General features: G+C 44.3%; 2 protein-coding genes across 2 annotated transcripts in view; one reads left to right on the top strand and one right to left on the bottom strand.

The window, feature by feature from the left end:
- The window catches only part of LOC144674684 (uncharacterized), a 112,703-nt gene extending 89,528 nt beyond the window's left edge, over nt 1–23,175 (bottom strand). Inside the window, 2 exon segments of the mRNA XM_078535924.1 lie at nt 6,342–6,945; nt 22,385–23,175. Of these exon segments, the coding sequence (XP_078392050.1) occupies nt 6,342–6,945; nt 22,385–23,175 (1,395 nt within the window).
- Nucleotides 13,277–14,970, top strand: LOC144674675 (uncharacterized). Its single transcript, XM_078535918.1, has one exon. It carries the CDS (start codon nt 13,420–13,422, stop codon nt 14,842–14,844), a length of 1,425 nt encoding a protein of 474 aa, XP_078392044.1. The 5' UTR covers nt 13,277–13,419; the 3' UTR covers nt 14,845–14,970.
- Nucleotides 23,176–23,461: the final 286 nt, after the last annotated feature.

The raw sequence follows: 23,461 nt of genomic DNA, 5'->3' as shown, positions 1-23,461 counted from the left end.
TCCCTCCTTGCGTTTCGATCCCTGATAATGGATATTCACTCTTTTATAGAATGATAAATCACAGATAGAATTTAATTCAGCTCATCACACCTGTGCTCGCTTTTTTGAAGATCCATCCAATTAATTCCACAGCCCTGCTGGCAGGGTCAGAACAATGTATATCTGCTGTAGTGGTGAATGGAAAAGGCTTTTCAGGTGGATGCTTCTTAGACACACCCATCCCTGTGGAAATATCAGTGTATTTATCAGATATAAAGGATTCACTGAAATAAAAACAGAAAGTACTGGAAAAACTCAGCAGGTCTGGCAGCGACGTTGGAGAGAGAAACAGAGTTAACATTTTGAGTGTAATACGACTCTCCTTCAGAACTGAAATGGACAGATTTTCATCGTTTATTCTGACATTAAAACTTACTGTATCTTGTTTCTTTATCACAACCATTACCACTCCCTTCACTTTCATTCAATTACATCTTTGTTGTTTAATCTCTCCCGCCCTCTAAACTATCCCTGGCCTTCTCTTTTGTTCGACCTGACACCATTTTTTCAACAGCATAAAACCCATCCCATTTCTACCTCTCTTCAGTTCCAAAGAAGACTCATATTTCACCCGAAACATTAACTCTGTTTCTCTCTCCACAGATGCTGCCAGACCTACTGAGTTTTTCCAGAACCTTCTGTTTTTATTTCAGATCTTCAGCATCCACAGGTATATTGCCTTCAAATAAGAGTTAAGCACACAGAGTACCTGGTAGAGTTTAATTGAGTAATTCTACACGTCCCATATACCACAGTAACATTATTAAGAAAGGACCAGGTTAAGAGAATATCCCTGGATTGACAGAGTCGATGAATTATGGAGTAAAAAAGCAAAGGTATTAATATCCTGTAATATCACAAATGCCAATTGGCTCGAATGTTGCAGTATGAAAGAACCCCACATAGTTGTCACATGAAAGAGGCAGTGTTCAATGGATGTATTAAGGCCACACACTCCAGTGGAATTTATGTGGATGGGTCTCGGTTTTATAAACAAGGACTGTATCAGACTAGTGCTGTGGCTTTGCTTCTTGACAGCCATAGTACCTTTATTAAATACCCACCACAATATTTAGCCCAGAAGTCTGAGGTTATTGTGATCACAGCCCTTCAATCTGTTACTGATGGAATCTCCAACTATTCTGAAAATATCCTTTGGTTGTAACTCCCTTAGGGAAAACCTACGACTCTGGCAAAAAAAAAATACACAACAGAAAGAAAATCACTCACCCACCGTTCCAAACTGTGAATGATTTGGGATCTTGCTGGTAAGTGACTGGGACAAGTTGCTATTTGTAAGGTGAATGTACATCAGCAGCAGGAATTAGTGAAGAGGGTGATGGTAATAACCAGGACGACTAACTCACCAGGAAAGCTGCTCCAGAGGGGATTTCTTGGGATCCACTCAAAACACGATCATTGGCACTGGTAGGACAGTCTCCAGTAAAACCTGATTTAAAAACTTGTCACGACCCTGACCCTGATGTGACTGTGGTCAAAGAGGATGTACACCATAGCAAAGACTTTCCCTCATCTCCCACAGCAAGTAAGGATTCACTCATCCTCCACAATGAGATTTGCTATCACAAGGATGGCTCTAATTTTGATTTAGGTCACACCTTGATGGCTTAGAAAAGAATGAATTTTGTTTATGCATCAAATTAGGGAAGTGTTTCTCTGTTTCTAGTCCTCAATATGTTACATAATTACTCTTGGTGGCTGAGGATGCACCAGGATGTCCATTACCACCTGAACCTGTGTCACATCTGTATCCAAATTAATCCAGCCCTGAGAAATGTAAGGTCCCAATGGGCACATCCCATCTGAATTATATCGCTGGGAAACATAGGCAAGCCCACGACCCACAGTAATGGAGGGGACTGGTATATCCTGGAAGTTTATAGATATGTTTACCTGGTGGATTGAAGCTTTCCCTGTCTGTAAAAATGATGCAGTCGCAACAGCTAAAACCTTGTGGGAACAAATCTTTACCAGATGTGGCTTTCGGAAAAGGATAGAGAGTGATAATGGTTCTCATTTCACAGCAGTTGTAATCCAGCAGCTGGGTCATCTTGTGGGTGTGGAACAACATTTCCACATCCCCTACCACCCAGAGTCCAGTGGGATGGTCAGGAGCTTTAATCACTCGGGAGAAAAGACACTGAATAAAGCTGTCATGAGGGGAGCTGATGATCTGGTCGAGGCCAATGACTGGGTCACTGCCTTGCCTGGTGTCCTAATGACCATTCACTCCACTCCTGCTCACTCCCCCGGTCACAGCCTGGTTCAGCTCATGACAAGTCGGCCAATCCAGATTGTGCATCCCCCCGGGTCGCACTCCCCATGGCTACTCGACAAGCTCAGGACCAGTTTCTCCAGAACCTTCAACAAACTTCAACATCCTCCCTGCTACAGGCAGTGGAGAAGATGGTTCTGCCCATCTCAACACCTCCAGGGAGAAACACCCCACCCGTTACATTAACGGTTCAATGGGAGATGAAATCATGTTAAAAACATTGTTAAACGGGGAGGGGGGTGCTACCTTGGAAAATCCATTTGATGATCTAAATAGATTGGGAGAAATAAATCTTATATTAGCAAATTGGAAATGAGGGAAGGAAATACAATATCTGTGTTACCATAGAGATCAGTGTAAACTGTACAAAATGAAAAGGTCAGATAATGAGATGGAGAATATACCCTGTGTTTGATTTTATCAACAGGGACAAGATGTGGATGGTCATCATGCTCCTGGACTGTGTCCAGGCTGAAGTTCTGTTCCTGCCGTATGATCCTCCCCCAGATTGTCCTTTCTGAGCTCCAGCCAGGTGATGTTAAACACTCAGGTGGGAAAGACAAAATTGTACAACAATATATTTAAAACAAAGCTGATTTATTTAATATATAACCAGAATACTAAACTTCAGTTCAATTATTAACATGAGAAGAAAGAAACACCAACTCTCAGAATGAACATGGTTCAGTCCTGGGTGTGATTAACAGCAGCAATATCAGCAGAATCTAACCCCTGCTGTCACTTGTGAACTCGCTGTTGTCTCACCAGGTGGGATGACTGAGTGAATCCTTTCCCACACTCTGAGCAAGTAAACAACCTCCCCACCCCCCACCCCCCCACCCCCAGTGTGAACGCTGGTGTCTCAGGAGGTTGGATAAATGGACGAATCCCTTCCCACACTCAGAGCAGGTGAACAGCCTCTCCCGTGTGTGTACGTTGGTATGCTAGCAATTCATGCCTGCTTTTAAAGCTCTTCTCACAGTCAGAACATTTAAAAGACCTCTGATCAGTGTGAACCAGTTGATGTGCAGTGAGGCAGGATAATCATGAGAATTTCTTACCTCACACATAGCAGGCGAATGGCCTCTCCCCGTGTGAAATCGCTGGTGTATCAGAAAGTTAGATGAATGAACGAATTCCTTCCCACACTCGGAGCAGGTGAACTGCCTCTCCCTGATGTTAGTGTGTCAGTAACTGGTACCTCCTTTTAAAGCCCTTCTCACAGTCAGGACATTTGAAAGGTCTCTTATCTGTGTGAACCAGTTGGTGAAAGTGAGGTGGGCTGACTGAGTGAATTCCTCCCACAGGTACAGCAGGCGAATGGCCTCTCTCCAGTGTGAACTCACTGGTGTATCTGAAGATCAGATGAATTAATGAATCCATTGCCACACAAGAAGCAGAGGAATGGTTTCTCCCCAGTATGAGTGTGTCGATGGATTTCCAACTGCAATTGGCATTTGAATCCCTTCCCACAGACCCCACATTTCCATGGTTTCTCCATGGTCCTTCTGCCTCTCCAACTTGGAAGATCAGTTGAAGCTTCGTCCACACACACAACACATGTACATTTTCTCCTCGCTGTGAGTGGTGTGATTCTTTTCAGGCTGTGTACCGGAACACTGGAACACTCACACTCAGGTGTGTGTGTCTCGGTGCTTTTCCGGTCACACTGATGTTTGAAATCTTTTCCCATGAACAAACATTTTTCCTTCCATGTTCAAAGGCCGATGATATTCAGGCCCTGATTAATCGAGTGACTCTGTTAGATCTTGATAATTGGTTTTATTTTCACACCTGTAAATCCTCTCCTCCTAATACCTTGTAAAAAGAGTTTGCACAGAATTACACAGAATGTACAGAATAGATACAGGCCATTCTTCCCAACTAGTCACTGCTGGTCTTTACACTCCACAACTTCACCTTCCATTCCATCTACCTCAGCTCAGTCTTTCAGTTTATCTTTTTATTCCGTTTTCTCTCGTCTAGTTTCCTTTTGAAATTATCTCAGCTTTTTGTCACAACCACTTCCTGTGGTAGTGAGTTCACTTTATAACCACTCTGAGTAAACACATATCGCCTTATTTCCCTACGGGATTTATCAGTAACTATCTTGTATTTCTGGCTCCTAGTTTTGGATTCTCCCACAAATGGAAACATTCTCTCCACATCTACAAGGTCCCACATGGCAGACTGGGCAGGAAAATAAAACCTCATGGGACCCCAGGGCAAGGTACAAGTTGGATGAAAAGTTGACTCAATGGTAGGAAGTGATGAATGATGGTTTTTTTTTTGTGACTGGAAGGCTGTTTCCAGTGGGGTTTCACAGGGCTCAGTACTGGGTCCTTCATTCCTGGTTTATATCACAGATTCAGACTTAAATGTAGGGACATGAATAAGAAGTTTGCGCATCATACAAAAAACAAATGGATGCGTGCTTGGTAGTGAGGTAGAAAGCTGGAGACTGCAGGGAGATAAGAATATACTGGTCAGGTAGGCAAGACCATAAGAGATAGGCCATTCAGCCCATCGAGGCTGCACCATGACTGATCTGATTGTGGTCTTAACTCCACTTTCCAGTCTGTCCCCAATCCCATTAACCTTTGATTCCCTGATAGGTCAAAAATCTGTCGAACTCAGCCTTGAAATATTCAATGACTCAGCCTCCACACTCTCTGTGAAAGAGAATTCCAGAGACTAATGCCCCTCTGAGAGAAAAATATTCCTCCTCATCACCGTCTTAAATGGGAGACCCCTTATTTTTAAACAGTGTCCCTTACTTAACAATTCCCCCAGGAGAGGAAACAGATTCTCAGCATCTACCCTGCAAATCCCCTCAGAATCTTGTATGTTTCAGTAAGATCACCTCTCATTCTTCAAAACTCCAATGGATACAGGCTCAATCTTTCCTCATAAGACAACCCCTTCATCCCAGGAATCAGCCTAGTAAACCTTCTCTGAACTGTTTCTGATGCAAGCATATCTCTCCTTAAGTCAGGAGACCAAAATTGTACACAGTACTCTAGATGCAGTCTCACCAATGCCCTGTACAATTGCAGCAAGATTCTCCTACTTTTATACTCCATCCCCATTGCAATAATGGCCAACACTCCATTTGCCTTCCTAATCACTTCCTGTACATGAATGCTAACTTTACATGATTCATGTACAAGGACACCCAGATTCCTCTGTGCTGCAGCATTCTGCAGACTCTCTCTCGCTATTTCAATAATATTCTGCTTTTCTATTCTTCCTGCCAAAGTGGACATCCTCACATTTTACCACATTATACACCATCTATCTACTCACTTAACTTATCTATATCTGTTTGCAGACTCTTTGTATCCTCCTCACAACTTGCTTTCCTACCTATCTTTACATCATTAGCAAATTTAGCTACAATACAAATGGTCCCTTCATCCAAGTCATTCGTATAGATCAGAAATAGTTGAGGCCCCAACACTGATCCCTGTGGCACTCCACTAGTTACAGTTTGCTAACCTCAAAATGACCCATTTATCCCAACTCACTCTTTCCTGTTAGTTAGCCAATCCTCTATCCATGCTAATATATCACCCCCAACATCATGAGCTCTTATCTTGTGCAGTAACCTTTAATGTGAGAGTTCACTGAAGGTCTTTTGGAAATCCAAACACACTACATCTACTGGTTCCCCTTTATCCACCCTGCTTATTATATCCTCAAAGAACTCAAGGCTCCTCCTTCATTTTGGACGTGAGGATGGGGCAGACAGGGGGGGAGAGTCCTTCAAAAGAAACTAACTTAAGTTAGAAATATTAAAAGATCCAACACACTGTGTGTTTAACACAAAGCTGATTTGACTTTTGTCCAGAATATTAATCACTGTAACTGGGCTGGACTTCATGAACATCAGAAACAGACCCAAATGGACAAATAGATTAACAGCAAAATCCAATCAGATTAGTTACTTGTGAACTCGCTGGTGTCTCAGCAGGGTGGATGACTGAGAAAACCCCTTCTTACACACAGAGCAGGTGAATGGCTTCTCCCCAGTGTGAACTGGCTGGTGTGTCAGCAAGGTTGACGACTGAATGAATCTCTTCCCACAGTCAGAGCAGGTGAATGGTCTCTCCCCAGTATGAACTCGCTGGTGCTCCAGCAGGTCAGTTGACTGAGTGAATCCCTTCCCACACTTGGAGCAGGTGAATGGCCTCTCTCCAGTGTGAACTCGCTGGTGTTTCAGCAGGGTGGACGAATTCGTGAATCCCTTCCCACACTCGGGGCAGGAGAATAGTCTCTCCCCAGTGTGAACTCGCTGGTGTGTCAGCAGGCGTGATGCCCGAGTGAATCCCTTCCCACACTCCGTGCAGGTGAACGGACTCTCTCCAGTGTGAACTCGTTTGTGCATGGTGAGGTCAGATAATTGCCTGAACCCAATCCCACAGTGAGAGCACCTGAACGGTCTCTCATCAGTGTGAACACGTTGATGGCGCATCAGTTCCCCTGAACTTTTATAGCACTTCCCGCAGTCTGGGCATTTAAAAGGTCTCTCGTCAGTGTGAACTCGCTGGTGAGCCAACAGGTTGCATGACAGAGTGAATCCCTTCCCACACTTGGAGCAAGTGAATGGTCTCTCCCCAGTGTGAATGCGACGATGAATTTCCTGTTCAACTGGATAATTGAATCCCTTCCCACAGTCCCCACATTTCCATGGTTTCTCCCCATTGTGACTGCATTGATGTTCTGACAGGTTAGATAATTGGTTGAAGCCTCGTCCACACACACAACACGTGTACGGTTTCTCTTCACTATGGACGGTGCTTTCTCCTTCCATGTTCAAATTCTGATGATATTCAGGTTATGATAAATTGGGCGACTCCGTCAGATCCTGATGTAATATTTAGTTGGGGTTTTCCGGATGCAAATCCTCGCCTTCTAATACCCTATAAAATTGATTTAAAACAGAAAAAAGGGAGTGAGAGACAACTCACAGAAACAAAACACAGGTTGTGAAATTGAGCTGAATGTATCTGGTAATTTGTGGGGACAGCATGAGGAAAAAGCTGCTTTATTCTTGTAAAAACGCATCTGATTCACTAATGTCCTTCAGGGAAACGAACCTGCCAGACAGTCTGGACCTAACCAAGATTCTGACCTCAATGGGAGGAGGGTGTGGGAAACAGGGCGAGAAGAAGGAGGGAGATTTTATGTGCCTTCAACCCGACCAGAACTTGACAAAACCTCCCAAACCCTCAATCTCCACCACCTAAAAGTAAATCCTTCCCTTCTAACCCCCTGTAAAAGGAGTTTCCAAAATCCATCCCTGTCAGTCCAGGATAGAAATGCACAATATTCTCTCCTCCTGCTGACAGGGACAGGATGACTGCGCATGCGCCCTGCTGAACATTGCCCCCTATAAAGATGGCGGCCATTAACTTGGGCTTGTGGTCAGGTTCAGTTCTGCGGCTGTTGTCCTACCTGGACTCAATGCGGGACTGGTAGATTCTTAACCTTGGTCCGAGGCCTCCACTTGGTGTTTACGAGGCTTCTCCGCCAATTTCACCGCCTCCGTTACGCCCCTATAATCAGCCGTAATTCACTGATTGCAGAGTCCAGGTGACGTCCTAACTGCGGTTGCAGCACCCAAACTGCACTTGCGCCAGTTCCAACCCGCGGTGCGCATGCTCCGGTCACAACCCATCACTGCGCATGCGCCATGGTTTCCTATAATCAGTATAGGGCACAGTCTGCATCGTCGAGAATGCTGGGTAAAGTCCGCGCCATTGACCGATGACATTGCTCAATAGAAAATTATGATTTATGACCTGATGACGATGCAGTAATAGGGCCAAGATATAGCATTATTAAAATAATTGATACAGCAAACAAAGTGGTCCTCCACCTTAATTCTGTCCTGAGTATAATTCACAGCAGAACAAGCCACTAATGTTAAGTGTGAACTCACTGGAGTCTCAGCAGCTGGGGTGAACAAGTGAATTTTTCAACCATATGCGGAATATTTAAAACATGCCTTCCCTGTAAGAGTGTACCCATTGTGGATAAAATCCTTTGAACTTTCAAAGCTGAAGTGTGAACAGGTGGGCAAACTGAATTAAAACTCTAATGATGACCATGAAATCATTGTTGATTGTCATAATAACTCATCTGGTTCATTGATGTCTTTTAGGGAAGGAAATCTGCTGTTCTCACCTGGTCTGGCCTACATGTGATGCTAGGACACAGCAATGTGGCTGACTCTTTAAAAAATGTCCTCTGAACAAGGGCAATTAGGGATGGGCTGCCAGACATGGTGAGGATTGAAGCATTTTCTGGTTTTATCTCCTGTTATCTCCAGAATTGCACATTATATTTGTTGGTGATGAACTTACGTTTATTCTCGTCCATCTGAAACTGGAACCATCCTCAACTTGTCTGCTTTGTCAGCCCCTTTTATAATCTGAAAAGCTCGATCAGGTCACCTCTCACTCTCTTTAGCAGAGAAAACATGTCTAGCTTGTTCAATCTTTCTTGATAGGCATAATGTTGTAGTTCTGGCATCGTTCCAGTACATTTGATACAAGCACAGCAGATGCAGCAACCACCTTTTCACCTCCTCCGTTCCCATGTTCCAGGGCCACAAATATACTTTCTGAGTGATACAGCAAATTATTTATTCTACTTTCACTTTAGGATCGTGTATTCACTGCTCATGATGTGATCCCTTCCATACTGAGGTGACTAAATCAAAATTGGATAACTGTTTTGTGGAACATCACCATTCAATCTTCAAGCATGTTCCTGAGCATCCAGTCGTTTGCTATTTTAATTCTTCACCTCATTCCCAGTCTGACCTCTCTGTCCTCAGCCTCCTGCACTGATCATAATCACCAATCCCATTATTTCTGACAGTAGATGCTGGTAATGGTTCTGCTGTTATCATTTATACTCCCTCTGGATCTGAATTTTATTTGTTCACTTGTCTCATTCGTTTATTTACTTGTCTCATTATCACACAATTTTGTCTGACATTATCTTCCCCTTTGTCATTTAATCACTACTGCCTTCCATTCACAATGTTCTTTCTTCTCTTCCCCTCTCTTTTCCCTGGCTCTGTAATTGTTTGTGAACAAGTACATCTCTAAATTCTTCAAGCTTTGATTAAGGTTCACTCACCTTAAATATTGATGCTGCTGCTCTCTCCATAGAGGCTCTTTGACCTGCTGAGTGTTTCCAACATTATCTGTTTTAAGTTCAGATTTGGAGAATCTGCAGTATTTTGTTTTTGGGTCATTGTGGAACAGTTTTCTCTCACTTAATGTGAGCTGTTTAAAGAAATGAAAGAAGGAGCTATTAAAGAATAAGGCAAAAGTTACTGTCACCCTGTTCGAAAACAAATGGAACAAAATTTTAATTGCTCACTTTTTAAACTATTGTTTGATGGGATGTAGGGTCACTGTCAAGACCAGCATTTATGACCAAAACCTAATTTCCATTGAACTTTGCAGCTTGATCGGCCATTTTAGAAGGCAGTTAAAAGTCAACCACATCACCGTGGGTCGGGAGTCACGTTAGGTCAGACCAGGTAAAGAAAGCAGATTTCCTCTCCTCAAGGGAATTAGAGAATCATATGTGTTTTCATGACAATCGATGATAGCTTCATGGTCACCATTACTAACACTAGTCTTCAATTTCAGACTTATTGATGAATTGAATTGAAATTCCGCACACTGTCATAGTGGGATTTGAACCTGTGTCCACACGTCTAGGTTATTAGTCCAGTGACCCGATCACCTGCCCTTTGCAATTGAACCACAAAGTTTCCACATCGGATCAAACCAGGAATTTCGCATGTAAAGCAAACATTATGATCACTGCACTATGGAAAGCAGTGTCCACACCCCAGGCCGAGGGGGACTGACCATACAACTCTCAGTCTAATTCACAAAAAGGAAATGCTGTGAATACTGAGCAGGTCAGACCAAAGGAGATGCTGGGAATACTGAGCAGGTCAGACTAAGAGTCTGTGGAGAGAGAAACAATTAATGGTCCAAGACACTGAACTTCCATCAGGACAAGTTCACAGATGGGGAAAGGGGAGGATGGGGAAATGACAAAAGAGAAGGTTTGTGATTTGGAGAGATTAAATAACAAAGGGGATGAGGATGCAAGGCAAAAGCGATAGTAATGGAACTCGTGATGAAACTGCAGGTGGAAGAGTCATTCTGTATCTGTCATCTATTTGTACTCTGATTGAAAATGTGTTGCTTCTCAGTTGACCCATTTCACTTCTGTTCTACATGAAAAACGCTCAATCTTTCTCAACCGTTACCTTTTACAAACATTTCATTGAACAAATACACACTGTCACATAGGAAAACAGCTATCATTTTGAAGTGTTGAAACAATGAAACAAATATTTTCATAACCATCTTGTTCATGATTCATATCAATATTTTAAAGATAATTTTTAGCTTGGGGAAGATTAAAGTCGTAAGGATAAGGTTATTAACATTCAAGGTTTTGAAATTGCCAGGACATGTCAAGAAATGATCGTTCAAAGGGTGACGCATGTTTGTTTAACATGGTCTGCACAGAAGAGGGAGAGAGAGAGCTATAAAATGGCAGGTGAACTCATTTAGCTAGAAATATGGAGACAGAGTGTGTGTGAGCTGTATTGTCCAGTCTTTGTTAAAGAGATGAATTATTTAAGCAGACTTCAGGGTTAAGAGGTTTGGTTAATTCATGTAAATATCTATTGGTACATGGGCTCTCTTTTGAAATACCATCATGTATTGTACATTAGGCCACACCTACAAACTTGTCCCTTGTACTTCCAGTGAAGTCGAGGGCAGTTTTCAATGGCTGTTTCAGTGGATTGAAAATCAGAGTGATACACAGACACAGTGTGGTTCTGATGAAAGGCCACAGGCTGAAATACATGTAAACTGTGTTTCTTTCTCCACAGACGCAATCAGATCTGCTAAAAATTCCAGCACTTTCTGTTTTTCATTCAGGTTTCCAGCATCCACAGTAATTTTCTTTTCCTGAACTGGAGAATGTGGAGCTCATTGCAAGAAGGATTTGAGATCCCCGTCTCAGCTGGAAACTGATGAGTAAAATCACAGCGTGAAAAGATCATCACATCTGGAAGTGGAAAGGGATTCAGTCGGTCATCCCATTTACTGACACAATAGCAGTCAGACTGCAGGGAGACCTTTCAGTATTTCACGAGTGAGAAAGGATTTGCTTAGTTTTCTCACCTCCCAATCCACCAATTTAGAAAGTTCAAAGGATTTGATTCACAATCAGCGCTTTCTTACTGGAAAGAGACATCTTAAGTGTTCTGAGCCTTGGGGAAAAAAATCATGTTTCCCCCACGTTCTGAGACTCGTGAGTTTGAATTTAACTGTTGAAGTGTTAATTTCTATTAATTACACCCAGGACAGAACTATGTTGGAGGACCTGTGCACTTTGGTTGCTGTATCAATTGATGTGATAATTTCATATCTTGGCCCCATGACTCCAATCCATCACAAAACATGATTTTCTATTCAACAATATCGCTGCTCAATGGCCGAGGCTTTACCCAGCATTCACAGCGGGGCAGAATATGCCCTATCCTCGGTGCAGGAATGCCTTGCGCAGGCGCAATACCAAGTGTGAGTCGAGCATTGTGGGTGCGTTTAGGGGAGCATGCGCAGTTGCTTCCTGCAGCAAGAGCTGGTCGAAGGAGTTGATAATTTTCGAGTGCAGGCGAGTCAATGAAGCCGGTAGATGGAGGGGGGATTGGAGGCGGTGGAGTGGGCAGTGAGATGTTATAAAGATCCACTGGAGGCTTCGACACCCGAGTAAATTGCAGTGGCCCCGCGGTCGCAGCGAACGGTCGTGGGGGCAGCTGCGGGCCGCGGTTCTCAGTAAAATGGCGGAGTTAACGGCCGCCATCTTGAGCGGGGTCAGTGTGCAGCAGTACGCATGCGCAGACATCCCTGTCCCTGTCAGCAGGAGGAGAGAATATTGTGTATTTCTATTAAAATAAAAAACTGCGGATGCTGGAAATCCAAAACAAAAACAGAAATACCTGGAAAAACTCAGCAGGTCCGGCAGCATCGGCGGAGAAGAGCAAAGTCGACGCTTCGAGTCCTCATGACCCTTCAGAAGGGTTTCTGTTTTTGTTGTGAATTTCTATCCTGGACTGACAGGGATGGGTTTTGGAAACTCCTTTTACAGGGGAGGATTTATACACAGCAAACTCAAACCAAGAGGAATGTTTGTGTCCTCTGATATAGGTTGTTAAAATAAAAACAAAAATTGCTGGAAAAACTCAGCAGGTCTGACAGCATCAATGGAGAGAAAGACGGAGTTAACGTTTTGAGTCCGTATGACTTCTTCAGAACTCGAGAGTCTTACGGACTCGAAACGTTAACTCTGTCTTTCTCTCCACAGTTGCTGTCAGACCTACTGAGTTTTTTTCCAGCAATTTTTGTTTTTGTTTCAGATTTCCAGCAGCCGCAGTATTTTGCTTTTATCTAGGTATTTAAAATCCTCATTAGGATGGGCAGGTCGATGCGGACAGAATGTTTCCACTTGTTGGTCTGTCCAGTGCTGGAGGTCTTGTGTACACAATAGTTACAAATAAATCCAACAGGAAAATTGGAGATATTTCTTTCCTCAGGCAGTAATTAAAATGTGGAACTCGCTACTACAATAAGTGGCTGAGAAAAGTACCTGAGACTTTCAAAAAGAAATTAGATGAGAACATGAGAGAAAAGGGATTAGAAAGATCAGCTGAAAGGCTGAGATTATGTTGGCAGAATGGGAGGAGATTCGTGTGGAGTAGAAACTCCAGTACAGACTAGATCAACCGAATGGCCTGTTTGTGTAATGTATACAGTGTAATTCTTTGTAAACTTATTTTCCAGGGTAATAGAAGAGGAGGATCTGCAGGCAGGAATATCAAATCAAACCTCACGTCTGACAGAGTCAGCTGGGTCATTGGGATCTGAAGATTTGTATATCTGAAGGGATCTAATCGACCGTCTCAGTTGGAAACTGGTGAGAGGCTGTTCACCTGCTCTTTTGTGAAGGGATTGATACAGCTGGTAAACATGCTGACACGACAGCGAGCTCAAAATAGTGAGAGGCTGTTCACCTGCTCTGCGTGTGGGAAGAAATTCATGTGTTCATCTAACCTGCTGGCACACCAGCTCGATCACATTGATGAGAAGCCTCTTCAGTGCTCTGACTCTGGGAAAAGCTTTGAAACCTCTGAGGAACTGGTCCAACAGCAGCGAGTCCACACTGATGAGAGACCGTTCAGCTGCTCCCACTGTGGGAAGAGGTTCAGGCTGTCCTCCCGCCTCGCGGAGCACCAGCTCCTTCACACTCACGAGAGGCCATTCAGCTGCTCTCTCTGTGGGGAGTCGTTCAGTGAGTCAGTGCATCTCACTGAGCACCAGCGAGTTCACACCAAGGACAGGCCATTCAGCTGCTCCCAGTGTGGGAAGGCATTCACTCAGTTTTCAAGCTACACTAAGCACCAACTGGTTCACTCAGATGAGAGACCTTTTAAATGCTCCGAATGTGAGAAAACCTTTAAAAGAAGCATTGATCTGCTGAGGCACCAGTGCATTCACACTGGGGAGAGGCCGTTCCCCTGCTCTGTGTGTGGAAAAAGATTCATTCATTCTTTCCACCTTCTGACACATAAGCGTGGTCACACCGGGGAGAGACCATTCATCTGCTCCGTGTGTGGGAAGGGTTTCATTCGGTCATCCAGCCTTCTGATGCACCAACGGATTCACACCGGGGAGAGACCATTCACCTGCTCCATATGTGGCAAGGGATTCACTCGTTCAAACCAACTTCTGATACACAAGCGAGTTCATACTGGAGAGAGACCGTTCACCTGCTCCGTGTGTGGGAAGAGATTCACTCAGTCAGCCAACCTGCGGACACATCAGTGGGTTCACACTGGGGAGAGGCCGTTCATCTGCTCCGTGTGTGGCAAGAGTTTCTCTCGTTTGTCCTACCTTGAGGTACATGAGCAAGTTCACACCGGTGTGAGGCCGTTCACCTGCTCCACGTGTGGGAAGAGATTCGCTCATTCATCCCATCTGGTGAGACACCAGCGCAGTCACACTGGAGAGAGGCCGTTCACCTGCACAGTGTGTGGGAAGGGATTCACTTGTTCATCTTATCTGGTGAGACACCAGCGCATTCACACGAGGGAGAAGCTGTTCACCTGCTCTGTGTGTGGGAAGGGATTCACTGGTTCAACCCACCTGCTGAGACACCACCGCATTCATATGGGGTTGAGGCCGTTCTCCTGTTCTGTGTGTGAGAAGGGATTCACTAATTCATCCAACCTGCTGAGACACCAACGAATTCACACTGGGGAGAGGCCGTTCACCTGCTCCGTGTGTGAGAAGAGATTTACTCGGTCATCCGACCTGCTGAGACATAAGCGAGTTCACATGTTACCAGAAAAGTTGGATTCAGTTGTTGATGCTGAGAATCACATCCAGAACTGAACCTTTTCTCCTTTCTAACTCTAGATTATTTCAGTTTTCATACCTTCAGTTACTCTCATGGACAAGTCCCAGCTCCCCGTACCTCCCAGAGTGTCTCAACTTTTTACGATTTACATCAATGACTGAGATGAGGGGAGTGAAGACATGGTGGCTAAATTTGCAGAGGACACAAAGATAGATAGGAAAGTATGTTGTGAAGAGGGCATGAGGAGGTTGCAGGTGGATATAGGTAGGTTGAGAAAGTGGACAAAGATCTGGCAAACGGAATTTAACGTGGGAAAATGTGAAGTTCACTTTGGCAGGGAGAATGAAAAAGCAGAGTATTACTTAAATGGAGAATGGCTGCATAATTCTGAGGTGCAGAGGGATCTAGGTATTCTAGTACATGAGTCACAAAAAGTTAGTATGCAGGTACAGCAAGTAATTAAGAAGGCTAATGGAATGCGATTCTTTATTACGAGAGGGATTGAACATAAATGTAAGGGTTTCACGCTTCAGTTGTACAGGGCATTGGTGAGGACCTCGAATACTGTATACAGTTTTGGTCTCCTTATTTAAGGAAGGATATAAATGCATTGGAGGCGGTTCAAAGGAGGTTTACTGGATTGATACCTGGAATGAGTGGGTTGTCATATGAATGGTTGGACAGACTGGGCTTGTTTCCACTGGAGTTTAGAAGAGTGAGGGGTGATTTGATTGAAGTATACAAGATCCTGAACGGCCTTAACAAGGTGGACGTCGAAAGGCTGTTTCCTCTTGTGGGTGAGTCCAGAACTAGGGGGCACTGTTTTAAAATCAGGGTCACCCTTTTAGGACAGAAATGAAAATTTTTTCTATCTCAGAGCGTTGTGCAACTTTGGAACTCTGCCTCAGAAGGTGGTGGAGGCGGGCTCACTGAATATTTTTAAGGCAGAGGTAAATAGATTCTTGTTAGGTAAGGGAATCAAAGGTTATCAGGATTGAAACACAAGAAGATCAGCCATGATCTTATTGAATGGTGGAACGGGCTCAAGGGGCCGAATGGTCAACTCCTGTTCCTATTTCTTATGTTATTATGTCTCTCCTAGCCTTAGCATCCAGGGAAGGATAACACACCCAGGATCATTATTGGTGAAATTTTGCTGAACATTTCTGAAAAAAGAGACATCATGTTGAAGTTTTTCATCCTGCACTCATCAGGACAGATTTGTAAGAATACCAATTGTAAATGGAACAAGATTTATACTACATGGGAAAAGGGGCTGATTGGTTGGCAAGAGGACTCTGATTGGTAGAGGTGTTACCATGGAAAATGCACCAGGCATTAGTTAACTGCCAAGCTTTTGTTGAAATTCAAACCAGGCAGGTCGACTCTGATTGGTCATGGGGAATGATTGTCCCTAAGCTTTTGTTTTGTTGAAAAAGCGCAGTGTGTGGACATGCTCTTTCTGTTTGCAAAGGATAGGACCCTGTGTGTGAATACATGAGTTTCTAGCATGTGTAAGTGAGCTATACCATGAGCATGACTGATAATTTTAAATTGTTTGTCAGTGTCATTCGTAGCACAATCAGATTTGTTTAGCAAGTGCTGTCCAATTGCAGAGTCACTTATCATGTTGGACACTTTGTTCTGAGATTTGCAAGCCTGGGCCGGTTGAGTATGGTCATTACTTTGCCTGTTGTGAACAGCCGAAGGGATGCTCTGTTTGACAAGAATGATACCAGAAATGTGTGTGTTTACATATGAGGAAAGGATTGACAGGCTGGGTCTCTTCTCTCTTGGATAAAGGAGACTGAGAGCTGACCTAATCGAGGCCTTTAAAATGATGAAATGTTTTGATAGAGAGGATACAGAGAGAATGCTTCCTCTTGTGGGGAAGAGAGACCATCAATATAAGATAGTCACCAAGAATCCAATAGGGAATTCAGAAGAAACTTCTTCACCCAGAGAATGGTGAGAGTGTGGAACTCGCTACCACTGGGAGTGGGTGAAATGAATAGTATGGATATATTTAAGGGGAAATGAGATAAGCACAAGAGGAAGAAGTGATTAGAGGGTTACAGTGATAGATTTAGATGAGGAAAGATGGGAGGAGGCTCGAGTGGATCATAAACACCAGCATGGACTGGTTAGGCTGAATGGCCTGTTTCTGTGCCTTATATCCTCTGTAATCCTATGTAATCGAGCTCTGAATCCACTGTATTATTTCTGTCTGTGTCTGGAAGCAGCATGGCATTAACCTGAAGACTAAACTCAGACTCTCCCAGGCCATTGTCCTTACCACCCTGCTGTATGGAGCAGCATCCTGGGTCTGCTATCGGAGCCACATCAAAGCTCTGGAACGCTTCCACCAAAGGCACCCGAGGTCCATCACGAGAATTCGAAGGCAGGACAAAATCACAAAACAACGAGGTCTCCATCGTGCTGGACTCAACAGCAGAGAGACCACCCTCCAGAAAATTCCACTTGGATGGCCAGGCCATGTCCCCCACATGGATGATGACAGAATCCCCAAGCAGATCGTCAATGGGGAACTGCCTCAGGGTAAACAACATCAAGGTGGTCAGTACAAACAGTACAAGGACACCCTTAAAAAAGAGCCTTACAAACTTGTGCATTGCAGACCACCTCTCTGGGGAAAACATTGCAGCCGACCGGCCCATGTGGAGGCAAACACTGAAATTTGGTTCAGCATGTTTCAAGGACCATCTACTGAGACTCGCAACATCCGATGTGCCCAGAGGAAGACCAGTGGTGGAGCAGCTGCAGAAGTTCCCCCAGGCACCAACAACGACAACATGAACTGCCAGTTCTGTGGGCGTCCATGTCGATCCCACATCGGATTCTTCAGTCATGAGAGGAGCCACAGAAAACGATGCAATCATTGACAGCTTGGACATACTCGAACAACGAGGCGTCTACCCCAACATTACCCCTGTTCCCCGGATCAGGGAACTATACTCTGTCTGTATGATTGCAGTGCTGTTAATAAAGTCAGGAAAAGACAATCTATTGTTGTGAGTTTGATTATCTGGTGTCTGAAATCACAAGATTCAGTATTTAGAGTCAACATGATGAACAAGGAAACACGTCACGGCCCAATATTCCAGCTCGATATTCCCAGGAGAATGTCTGTTATCTAACACCTCGAGTGGACAGAACAGAGAAAGATCCCATCTGTAAGAAACCCTCGAATCATTTGTAAATATCTTTCAAATGTTGACAGGTTCCAACTGTCAGTTTCCATTATATTGAAGTCAATGGGAGGTGAGAGAGCAGTTATTCTAGACTTATAAAGAACACTAGTTAGACCACAGCTAGAGTACTGAGTACAGTTCAGGTCACCACATTACAGCAAGGATGTGATTGCGTTAGAGAGGGTACAGAAGAGATTAATCTGCATATTGCCCAGATTGGGGAACTTTAACTGTGAGGAAATATCAGATAGACTGGGATTGTTTTCTGTGGAACAGAGGAGGCTGTGGGGAGATTTAATTGAGATGTATAAACTTATGAGGGGCCCAGATAGAGCAGACAGCACCTATTTCATTAACAGAGAGATCAATAGCCAGGGGGCAAAGATTTAAACTAATTGGTGGAGGATTAGAGGGGAGTTGAGTGATGTTTTCACCCAGAGGGTGGTTGGGGATCTGGAACTCACTGTCTGAAAGGGTGGTAGAGGCAGAAACTCTCATCACATTTAAGAAACACTCCAATATCCAGCTGGAGGTGCTGTAACCTCCAGGGCTACAGACCAAGAGCTTGAAAGTGGGATTAGACTGGATAACTAATTTTCGGCCAGCACACGCATGATGGGCTCAATGGCCTCCTCTGTGCTGTAAATTTCTGTGATGACAAGTGGTCCTCGTGTTTTTATCCGAGACAGGCCTCAGCCCAGTCATTTGCTCCAAGTGTTGATGTGATGGTTGAAGCTAAGAGGTGTTGGGAGCATCAAGAGCAGTAAATAAATGGAGATGTCAGTAAATACTGATGTAGTTTATCTGTATCTAGTTCCATTTTAATAACTTCTGCTGAATGTGACCCTCACCCAGTGCCAGGATATCAGATCAGAGCCACCATGGAAAATGAGTTTGACACTCCTGAGTCTCTGTAACTTCCTCCAGCTCCACAACCCTCTGTGTGAATACAAGGTGTTGTTGTTGGATTCACCCTGAGATAGACAATGTCAACCCGATTCCCCTCATCCACAAACACAACAACTTCTCCACAAAACACAAAAAGGTTTGTAAGTTGTGACCTTTTCCGGAAGCCGTGTTGAGGATCTCTAATGGCTCCTTCTCTTCCCCAGTGATCCGAAACAGCATCTCTTAGGATCCCTTCAAGCATCTTCCCTGTGATCGACATCACACTGATGGACCTGTCCTTCCCTGGCTCTGCTTTGTCTCCAATTCAGAAAGTGAGAACTAAGTGAGCTGCCTTCCAATCTCAGGGAACAATCCCCGACTCTATTGAGCTGTTGAAGATTCGGCCAAGGGGCTCAAAGAGCAGCCGTCCCATCTGTTTAAACACCTTTGGGTGGGTATCATCTGGATCTGGAGCACCATCTAGTTTGAGATTTCCTATTTTATCCAGGATGACAAACACTTTCTACTTTAATATTGACGATGTTACTGTCAACAGCACATCCCACAGCTGGATTCTGAACATCATCCACAGGAGTGCAGACTGATGTGAAATAGTCATTTAACAGCTCTGTTATATCCTGGAAATCTGTTTCAATCTGTCCTGAACTGACAGTCAGTGACTCAAAACCATCTTTAACCATCTTCTCACTCCTGATGGAGTTGGAAAAGTTGTCACTATTATTCCTATAATTGATCACCACCTTCTTTTCCAAAGATTGCTTCACTTCTCTAACGGCTGCTTTTGTCTCCCTCAATTGTGGGTGATATTTGTCCCTATTCTCCTGGACACTGAATCCATCTTGTTCTAAACTGGGTTCAATGTCAGACAGTTCAGGGAGTCGGAAATCATTCACCCCTAGACCTACACTGACAGGTAAAACCCCAGACAGCTCCCTCAGTAAGGATCCCTTGGTTTTTCACCATGTATTAGTCAGGATACTGAAACCCACCTTTCTGACAGTCCACTCCTGGAGGCCCCACTCCCTGAGCCTACAACCTTCAGCAGGGTCAGTGGTGGAGTTCCACAGCGGGAGTGATCCCAGAGTAACTGTTGGGATTGCACCACCATGGATATCCTGAGTTGTCTATTTATAGTTATCCTGGTGTCTAACACACGCACATCAATAAAACAGGGAATTCCTGGAAACACGGTGCAGATCCTTCTTTATCTGGAGATCAAATGTCTGTGGTATAATTGTCCCAGCAGTTAACAGGCTCCTGTGATCTCCACTATTTGCTCTTTCAATGCAGATTTTAACAAATGTCTTTCAAATAAGTTAACATTGTCCTGAAATGGTAGCTGTCGTATAATTACCACAGTCATTTTCAGGCTGGAAACTTAAACCTGCCATTTCTCTTTCAAGACAAGAACACATCACAGTTTTACACCAATCTCTGATTTGACAGCACGTTTCCAGCATTCACCGTTGAAAAACAGAAATTGCTGCAAAATCTCAGCAGGTCTGGCAGCATCTGCAGAGAGAAAAACAGAGTTAACGTTTTAAGCCCAATATGGCTCTACTTCGGTTCCAAAACATTAACTCTGTTTCTGTCTCCACAGATGCTGCCAGACCTGCTGAGATTTTCCAGCATTTTCTGTTTTTAGTTTAGACACCCCCAGTATTTTGCTTTATTTCACTGTTGTTCTTCCTGATTCTAAACTCAATTGTAAAGGAGCCTTTTGTCCCATCTGAACCATGGAAAAAAGCAGCTGACACACATTTCTTCCACACTTCAGGATTAATCCACACAAAATCTCTTCAGTGTCAGTGAAGAGATGAGAAAGACAAAAGTGCCATTTGTCCCTCTCAGTGTGACCCTGAAGGACTGTGTCCAGGCTGAAGTTCTGTTCCTGCCGTATGACCCTCCCCCAGATTGTCCTTTCTGAGCTCCAACCAGGTGATGTTAAACACTCAGGTGGGAAAGACAAAAATCTACAACAATATGTTCAGAACAAAGCTGATTTATTTGACATTTATCCAAATGTTAAACTCCAGCCCAGTTAGAGGGATAATGAACATCATCAGAAGCAAACTGCTGCTCTCAGAATGAACATGGTCCAGTCCTGGATGTGATTAACAGTTGCAAGAACAGCAGAATCCAACCCCTGCAGTCACTTGTAAACTCACTGGTGTCAGTAGGTGAGATGACCGAGTGAATCTCTTCCCACGCATGGAGCAGGTGAACCGCCTGTCACCAGTGTGAATGTGTTTGTGTGTCAGCAGGTCCACTTTGCTTTTAAATCTCTGTTCACACAACTTAGAAAACTTAGTTTCTTATCAGTGTGAACAAGTTTATGTGTTTTAAGGTGGGATGACTGAGTGAATCTCTTCCCACACATGGAATAGGTGAACGGTGTCTCCCCAGTGCGAGTGCGTTGCTGGACACTTGAGTTCACATGATCAACAGTACCCAGTCCCAGTGAGAGCACCTGAATAGTCTTGTCAGTGTGAACACGTTGTTGGTATGTGAGCTCCACAGGATTTTCATAGCACTTCCTACAATCCAGAGATTGAAAACATCGTCCCAGTGTGAACTCACTGGTTTGTCAACAGGTTGAATGAATGAGGGAATCCTTCCCCACATGGAGCAGGTGAATGACCTCTTCCTGGTGTGAACTTGCTGGTGTTGCTGCAGGATGGACAATCGCCTGAACCTCTTCCCGCAGTGAGAGCAGATGAATGGAGTGGAACCAGAGTGAATGCTCTGGAGCATCATCAGTGAATGTAGGTTTTTAAACCTTGGTCTAAGCATTTAAAGCCTCTCTCTGGTGTATGAACTTGCTGGTGTGTATGGAGGCTGGATGGAGAAAGAGGCGGACAAGGAGGAAATCCCAGTGGGGTAGTGGAAGGGAGGGAAGCAGCAGAGGCAGCTGATCGGATTGTCTCAATCTTAGTGACAAAGAAGCTCCATGAGATCCTCACACTTGTTGTTGGGGGTGAGGATGGAGGAGACAGGGGAGAGGGAGAGCACTTCAGAAGGAACTAACTTGTGTTAGAGATATTAAAAAGGCTTAACATACTGTAGATTTAACACAAAGCTGATTTATTTGACTTTTATCCACAATATTAACCATGATAACTGGACTGGAGTTTATTAACATCAGCAGAAAAAGACCCCAATGAACATGGTTCAGTCCTGGATGTGATTAACAGCAAAATCCATCACTGTAGTTATTCATGAACTCGCTGGTGTCTCACCAGGTGAGATGAGCGAGCAAATCTCTTATTACACACAAAGGTGAATGGCTTCTCCTCAGTGTGAACTCTCTGATGTATCAGCAGGTGGGATGAGATAGTGAATCCCTGCCCGCACTCAGCAGGTGAATGGCCTCTACCCAGTGTGAACTCGCTGATGTATCCGCAGGTTGGATGACTGAGTGAATCCCTTCCCACACTCAGAGCAGGTGAACGGCCTCTCCCCAGTGTGAACTCGCTGGTGTGTCAGCAGGTTGGTTAAGGTAGTGAATCCCTTCCCACACACAGAACAGGTGAACGGCCTCTCCCCAGTGTGAGTGCGCTGATGTATCAGCAGTTTGGATGACTGAATGAATCCTTTCCCACACTCGGTGCAAGTGAATGGCCTCTCTCCAGTGTGAATGCGCTGATGTATCAGCAGGTTGGATGAGGTAGTGAAACCCTTCCCACACTCGGGGCAGGTGAATGGTCTCTCTCCAGTGTGAACTCGCTCGTGTATCAGGAGGTTGGTTAACCGAGTGAATACCTTCCCACATTCAGTGCAAGTAAATGGCCTCTCCCCAGTGTGAATCCGCTGGTGTACAGTGAGCTGAGATGATTGTCTGAACCCCGTCTCGCAATGAGAGCACCTGAACGGTCTCTCGTCAGTGTGAACACGTTGATGGAGCATCAGTTCACTGGAACTTTTAAAGCATTTCCCACACTCTGGACAATTAAAAGGTTTCTCCCCAGTGTGAACTCGCTGGTGTCTCAGGAGATGCGATGACCAAGGGAACCCTTTGGCACACACGGAGCAGGTGAACGGCCTCTCGCCAGTGTGACTGTGTTGATGTGTTTCCAGCTCAGACGGGAATCTGAATCCCTCCTCACACTCCCCACGTTTCCACAGTTTCTCCCCAGTGTGGCTGCACTTGTGTTTCAACAGGTCAAATGATCGACTGAAGCCTCGTCCGCAGACAGAACACGTGTACGGTTTCTCTCCACTGTGAATGGTGCTTTTTCCTTCCATGATCAAAATCCGATGGTATTCAGGTTATGATAAATTAGGCAACTTCATCAGATCCTGATGTGATGATTGAGTTTCCCGACAGTGAATCCTCCCCTTCTAATACCCTGTGAAATTGATTTAAAACAGAAAAAAGGGAGTGAGAGAGAACCCACAAAAACACAAAGGCAGGTTGTGAAATTGAGCTGAATGAATCTGTTAATTTGTGAGGCCAGGACTAGGAAAAAGTGAATGTGAAAGCTGCTGGACTGTCATAAAAACCCAACTGGTTCACTCATGTCCTTCAGGG

This window comes from Cetorhinus maximus, unplaced genomic scaffold (genome assembly GCF_964194155.1).
Source record: "Cetorhinus maximus unplaced genomic scaffold, sCetMax3.hap1.1 HAP1_SCAFFOLD_749, whole genome shotgun sequence".
In the NCBI taxonomy this organism is placed as follows: domain Eukaryota; kingdom Metazoa; phylum Chordata; class Chondrichthyes; order Lamniformes; family Cetorhinidae; genus Cetorhinus; species Cetorhinus maximus.
This window is presented reverse-complemented; position numbering and strand designations above follow the sequence as displayed.

What these genes read in the sequence shown, in the direction of transcription:
- LOC144674675 (XM_078535918.1), top strand. Translation starts at nt 13,420, where the DNA reads ATGCTGACACGACAGCGAGCTCAAAATAGTGAGAGGCTGTTCACCTGC.